Raw genomic sequence first — 6,913 nt, forward strand, 5'->3', positions numbered from 1 at the left:
TTTGATTTTTTTCGTTTTTAGGGTTCCGTACCCAAAGGGTAAAAACGGGACCCTATTACTAAGACTCCGCTGTCTGTCTGTCTGTCCGTTTGTCACCAGGCTGTATACCGTGATAGCTAGACAGTTGAAATTTTCAAAGATGACGCATTTCTGTTGCCGCTATAACAACAAATACTAATAGCAGAATACAATAAATATTTAAGTGGGGCTCCCATACAACAAACGTGATTTTTTTTGCCGTTTTTTGCGTAATGGTACGGAACCCTTCGTGCGCGAGTCCGACTCGCACTTGACCGTTTTTATTTATTTGTTATAAAAGTAAGGAGCGAAAAACAGGTTTCAAACAAATTTTTGAAATGCTCCTAAATCTTATAATAATGAAAAAATCCAAAAAAAAAACGACCCGATCGCTATGATTAAAATATATCAAATTGTGTAAAAATATTTTAATGTTAATATCTAGAGAGGAAAGTGGGGACAACGTTTGTATGGAAGGGCGGTTTCGGGGCGGGCGTCCCCTTTCGTCTTAACTGTAGCCGTCAAAAGTGGACGCTTTACAATCCAGTGACGGTAGATAGCAGCACCGCAGAGCGCCATCTACTTTAGCTGTGCCCTCGAGTTTGGGGCACGATGTTTTCTAAGATTTTTCATTTTCACATGTTATTTATTTATTTTTTTATTTTTTTATTTTATTATTTATTGGAAACAATGTAAGTTTACAGTTTAAAACCAATTCACTTACATGCTAGGAGTACAGATATGAGTAGGAACATGGAAACTAATTAAAACTAACCTCAACATTAATACTTATAAAAATTTATATGATTATTTACCATTGTTTAATGAATGTATGATAAAAGCATACGAGAAAATTTTACAATCTTAGACCATATTAGGACACTGTCTAGCTAAAAACTTTCCTTACTAATTACTATATTACCAACGATTTAATTAATCTAATACAATTTATTGCACTAATATCTACGTGTACAGTCAAGTGTAAAAATATGTATGCACAAATCATACTTAAAAATATGGCCCATAGCTCTTATGTCAGAGAATTAAGAACTATGGGACATATTTTTGAGTAAGTTATCTACACCCATATTTTTACACTTGACTGTACCATACTTATTATGATACTTAACTCTAATTACGTGGCCCCTAAGAACATTTCCGTCCCCTACCTATCACTTAATTATACACTACTTACAGTGCCACCGTGGGACTAGACGCGGACTTTCGTTTCACCCTTACGTCGTTACTCTGCCACTGATTCGTACTAAGCGCTATGCATCCAGCTTTATCATGCGAACGGCTAAGAAGTGGAATTCACTTCCTGCAAATATATTCCCAGTCCACTATAACTTGGATCTTTTTAAATCGAGAGTGAATAGACATCTTTTAGGTAAGCATGATCCATCCTAGACTGCATCGGCACTTACCATCAGGTGAGATTGCGGTCAAATGCTTGCCTATTTGTAATAATAATAAAAAATAGATATGTAATAGATATTTTTTGCATTAATAATTGGTAAAATTTTATATGTATTCAGATTTATTAAAAATAAGATATAATATAAGTGTGTACGGCCTCTGACCTTTAATGCGATATTTAGTGTCCGACCGAAACCGGTTTTTTTGCCTACATCGAGACCGAAGGTTCGGTTTTGGTCTTGTCCAAGCCGAAACCGATCCTTCGGCCGAAACGTATGTCGTCACCTGCCGAAACCGAAACGTTCGGCGAACCTTCGGCGAAACATGATATTTAACAGAAACTTGCTGAAACCGAAATTTCGGTCGGACTCTAGTGATATTATCATATTATGCAACTTACAGTTGTAGATATGACCACTGTCACAATTCCTCCTCAAAGCAAGTCTGCGTTTCAGTAGACTGAAACAACATATCATCCTTCACATCAAACTTGTCTCCCGTCTGAGTCTCCGTTGACGTCAGAGTCAACGGACTCGAAGACACGCTGTCAAATAATTTAAACTTCGAATCGTAGAGGCATAGACAAGTCTGCGTCTCTTTTATACTTAAATCAGGAGACTGCGTTTCAGTAGCCGTTTGCTTGTTACATCTACTTAAACCGAACTCTATAGGGAATGTTTGAGTTTGAATGTCAGATAACGAGACTGTTTCTGAAAAGAATATGGAGTCATCTTCGCTAGTTTGAGATTTAAGTGAGAGTAAATCTTCGAAGACTGTTTGCGTTGAAATCTCATCAGTTTTCGCTTCACCATCGCTTTTCCATGAAGGTAACGCAACATCGTTTTTTATATTTTCTTCTGGACGCGTTTGAGTAGCCAAAGTCCTTTTAGGACTGTCACAGATATATTCAAGTTTCTCATCGATTTTAATCCTTTTACACTCCGTGGCCGTTTCAGAGATTTTCTTTTTTCGCCCTCTTTTATATTCCTCATGTATTTGAGGATGTTTCCTCATTAGATGTACTAGTAATCTCTCGTTATTCTTATACTCTATATTACATATTTGACATAGATATGTAATGTTACATACTTTTAAGTGTCGTTCGTATTCTGCGTCGGTAAAGCTCATGCTGCATTGTGCACAGATTATTTTTGGTCTGTGTACTTTGTTGTAATGTTGATTTAGGTATTTCCGTTCGGTGAAAAACTTTTTCTTACCTGAAATAGATGGGATGAGATAAGAAATCGACAAGTCATTTCGTAGTTTGTTTCTGCGCTGCGTTGCTGCGTCACTTTTCTTTCGTTTGAAAATTTAAATATTAAGGAAAGTGATTAAAATAGCGCGACTGAATGAAAAAATCAGCCTACACATATATGTATATCCCACTGTGGGCACAGGCTTCCCCTTTTGCACGAGGTATTATTAGGCTAAAGGCCCCACGGTTGTCCAAAGCAAGTTGAAGTTCTATGCACCTTTGTATATAGATTTCCTCCTGATATTTTGATAGATAGATAGATAGATAAATTATTTATTGCCACAACAAGGGTTTTTTTTTCAAATTATTTTTACACACTTATGCTATACTTAATCTAGACAATTTATATTTAATTTTCCTTTGCCGAAAAGCTAGCTGTGAACATCAAATGATATTCTTATGTACGGAATAAGGCTCAATGTACAGTCAAGGGCATAAATATATATACATTCCCAAAGTTTAAAAAATATGTGTACGCTCTTACACCTTAGACCTTAGACAATAAAGTCGCTTATTTTTGAGCCATTTGTCTGGATCTGGATCGATATTTTTGCCTTCGACTGTACATTACAATGTACATATTCGATGCAATCTAATGGGGTTGGCAACTGTCAAAGGTTTGCAGAGATGGCGCCATCATAGCTTGCCCCTTTTTGTATGAGATTTGGCTTAAAGGGCTGGCATCCAGGGCATTAAAAAACAAAAATTTGACACTATTCTAGGGATTGACAGGGCAAGCTATGCTGGCGCCATCTGCTAATTATTTCTACCGGCCAACCCCATTAGAACCTTTCATGAACCAAATAAAATAGCATTTCTTTTGTTTCGTGGCTTTTTCAAACAAACTAAATTTATCCCAATTTACTTAACCCCTCGAGCGGCAAAGCAATATTTTAAATTTTCGCGCCGTGCGGCGCGCAGCCGCCAGGAGGCGTGTTTTCCATATTAAAAATGGCGGCCCGCCGCACGCGCGGTTGTCAAAGAGCGTCCCATTCGAGGTAGCTTGCCGCCCGAGGGGTTATACAACAAGGTTCAAATTAATAATAGGACAATTTTGTATTGTGGGTCGAGGATAAGTTGGTACGAGGCATAATACCTATAGATAAGTCAATTAAACTGTCATGTTATACAAAAATACAAAAAGATATTTTATATCTGGGGTATAAAATATTGTATTGTTAGGGTTCCGTACCCAGAGGGTAAAAACGGGACTCTATTACTAAGAGTCGCTGTCCGTCCTTCCGTCTGGCCATCTGTCACCAGGCTGTATCTTAAGGGGCCCACTGACTAACAGTCCGCCGGACGATATCGGCCTGTCAGTTGTTCGGAACTGTCAAATTTTTGTTTTAACCGACAGGCCGATACCGTCCGGCGGACTGATAGTCAGTGGGCCCCTTAATGAATCGTGATAGCTAGACAGTTGAAGTTTTTACAGATGATGTATGTCTGTTGCCGCTATAACAACAAATACTAAAAACAGAATAAAATATTTTCCGCTTACTGCTCCTACACTAGCTACTTTAGATTAGAAATTATTTAATTAAGGTAGGGCACTGAAGGTCTATTAACACATTGCTTATTATTACATCATTTTTGTATATGACTGTTTGTTGCCTAAATAAATTAAAAAAAAAAAAAAAAAAAAAAAAAAAAAATATCTAAGTGGGGCTCCCATACAACAAACGTGATTTTTTTGCCGTTTTTTGCGTAATGGTACGGAGCCCTTCGTGCGCGAGTCCGACTCGCACTTGGCCGGTTTTTTTAATAGTAATTCTCACCTGCATTGACGAAGTACGAGCACTCCTCATAACTGCAGTAATACTGACATTCAATCACCAGTTTATCTGATAAGCTGTGATGCTTCACCAAATGGTTATACAGGTATCTCTTCTTCAAGTATTTTTCTGAGCATTTGTTACCGACGGCGTAGGGGCACGGGAGGACGATTTTGGATTCCATGTCTTGGGCTGCGATGATAATGTTTAGTTTGTTGGCGTTTAGGACGCAGGTTATAGTGTTTTCTGGTGTGGCTTGAGTTTTTTTCTGGAAAAAGATGTATTTTTAAGCAAAATTGTTTTTTTATACTATACTTGGTTCGGAACAAACTTGATGGTTTTTTTTAATGCTAATAAAAAACTATTATTTATGAAATCAAAAAAAATATATATATGTAATAAAAAATATACGAAATAACACACGCGAAACGACCAGTTGGGCGACCAAGCAAGATATGTTGTCCTTCCGAATCGATCCCACCAACTGGGATAGGGAAGCTGATAATCGCGACCACTGGGGTAAAACCCTGGGCAAGGGAGTGGTTGCACATGATGAAGCATGGCTTCTGGCCGCTATGCGGTCGCGGCTACTACTGTCGCATCGGACGCTGAGAGACTTCAATCTTTTTAATCAAGGTTATCAATCTCGCACCTTCATTAGGCCACTCAGCAAGCTTCGTGGAATATCACAATAAATTGTTAGACAGAGATAGTTAGTGCTACCTTAGCAGTGTCCTTGAGGAAGGCGTCCGAGTCCTGACACCGCTGTTTGAAGCTCCGCAACCGCAACAAGTTCTCTTCGCAATTTGTACATAGAAGTTCAGTCACATTGTCTCTTTTTGGCACCTGACAAGATAAATGTTTGTTTTTATTAAGGATATTGAAGGATAAAAAAGACATGTATGTGCTTACCTTCTTTCTAATACTAAGGAAATTAAGTATAAAGTTGGTAAATATTAGTTGTAACAAAGGGAGTAATATTTTCATAAACAAAATGACTTTTGTTTAAAAATCTACGAATGGTGAATATCAGGCGGGCCGTATGCTTGTTTGCCACCGTCGTGGTATAAAAAAAAGTAAAGTAAAATGAAACATGGTTTGTGTAAGACCTTAAGGTGAAGCAAGAGCATATTAGCAAACTTTATTTATCAATCTTAGAATAAATTCAAAAGTGGAAAAATTACTGCCTTGGGGTGACTTGAACTCACGGCCTCTGGATAAAGGCCCAAGCAAGGCAGTAATTTTTCCACTTTTAAATTTATTCTAAGCTTAATAGCATCAATCGCAGACGTTTCTGCTTGTTAAAAATTTATTTATTTATCAATGTTGCTACTCATTAAAAATTTGGGTTGGCAAAACTATATGCTGTAGGTAACCCTAATTTCACCAAGGAGCCCAACAACTTCTCCTAAGTAAAATATCAAAACAATAATTTTACCAAGAAAAAAAGTTTATCCACCCATTTTACCATTATTCACCTTGTTGATAAAAACAGGATTTTGGAATATTAGATTAGTCATCAATGTCATCATTGTCTCTAAACATTAAAATTTAAACCAAGGAAAAAAAATTCAAATTGAAAAATATCAACAAAAAATCGTCGGATGTCGTTAGTATAAATCGCTATAGCTTCAGTGGTCATTTCAAGGCCATCTGAATTACTAGACTGCTGATATGTCAATAAAACAACCGGATTATTTTTTTTATACCACGTCGATGGCAATCAAGCATACGGCCCGCCTGATGGTAAGCAGTTAACGTAGCCTATGGACGCCTGCAACACCGGAGATATTACACGCGCGTTGCCGACCCTTTAAAAACCTGTACACTCCTTTTTTGAAGAACCCCATACTGTAGCCCCTCGGGAAAACCTATTTATGAACATATACGCGTTTTAACGACCTATTCTTTGCAAAAACTGTTGCCTGGCAAGCAAGCTCATGTGGACCAATTTTAAGGCATTATATCGCCGAAATTGTATTTGTATCTTAAAAACAAAAGTATTAACCTCGGCAATCCTGTAAAAGTCGTCCGCCAAGCCCCATTCCTCCATATTCTTCATCTCGCCTGATTCGGCCAAGCAACCACGGCATAGTAACGCATACTCGTTCAACGGCTGTTTTAATTTTACATATGGAGTAGACATTTTACATCGATTTCATAAGGAAAAGCGAGGAAATAGATTTGCTTTGCAAAGTTTGTTTTGTTTCTGCGATCTTGATCTGTCAGTCAGTGACCTGTCAAAGGTCATTACTGTCAGGTAATTTTCCGTTACGCTGAAAAAAAGCAGGGACGCGGTTGACACTGGACAATAGATAAAGCTATTTCAAGATATTGTCGACAATGGAAAACACAGAATATACATAGTTAATTTAATATTATATGACAACTTTAAAAAAAGAGATTTATTCTCAGCTAAATGTTATTAAATCAGTTTATTGTCTAA

The 6,913-nt window shown here is 37.4% G+C and overlaps 1 protein-coding gene across 1 annotated transcript; it reads right to left on the bottom strand.

Moving 5' to 3' along the window:
• Nucleotides 1-1,364: 1,364 nt before the first annotated feature.
• On the bottom strand, nt 1,365-6,741 carry LOC134753237 (uncharacterized). The gene is made up of 4 exons (XM_063689039.1): nt 6,476-6,741; nt 5,191-5,313; nt 4,471-4,735; nt 1,365-2,654 (listed from the first exon to the last, which is right to left on the bottom strand). The coding sequence occupies exons 1-4, from the start codon at nt 6,611-6,613 to the stop codon at nt 1,858-1,860; spliced, it is 1,323 nt and encodes a 440-aa protein (XP_063545109.1). The 5' UTR covers nt 6,614-6,741; the 3' UTR covers nt 1,365-1,857.
• Nucleotides 6,742-6,913: the final 172 nt, after the last annotated feature.

This window comes from Cydia strobilella, chromosome 26 (assembly GCF_947568885.1).
Source record: "Cydia strobilella chromosome 26, ilCydStro3.1, whole genome shotgun sequence".
In the NCBI taxonomy this organism is placed as follows: domain Eukaryota; kingdom Metazoa; phylum Arthropoda; class Insecta; order Lepidoptera; family Tortricidae; genus Cydia; species Cydia strobilella.

Coding starts and splice junctions, on each gene's coding strand:
- LOC134753237 (XM_063689039.1), bottom strand. CDS start 6,613: ATGTCTACTCCATATGTAAAATTAAAACAGCCGTTGAACGAGTATGCG. Junction 4,736..5,190: donor TCCTCAAGGACACTGCTAAG/GTAGCACTAACT, acceptor ATCTTTTTCCAG/AAAAAAACTCAAGCCACACC. Junction 2,655..4,470: donor CTCGTACTTCGTCAATGCAG/GTGAGAATTACT, acceptor CATCTATTTCAG/GTAAGAAAAAGTTTTTCACC.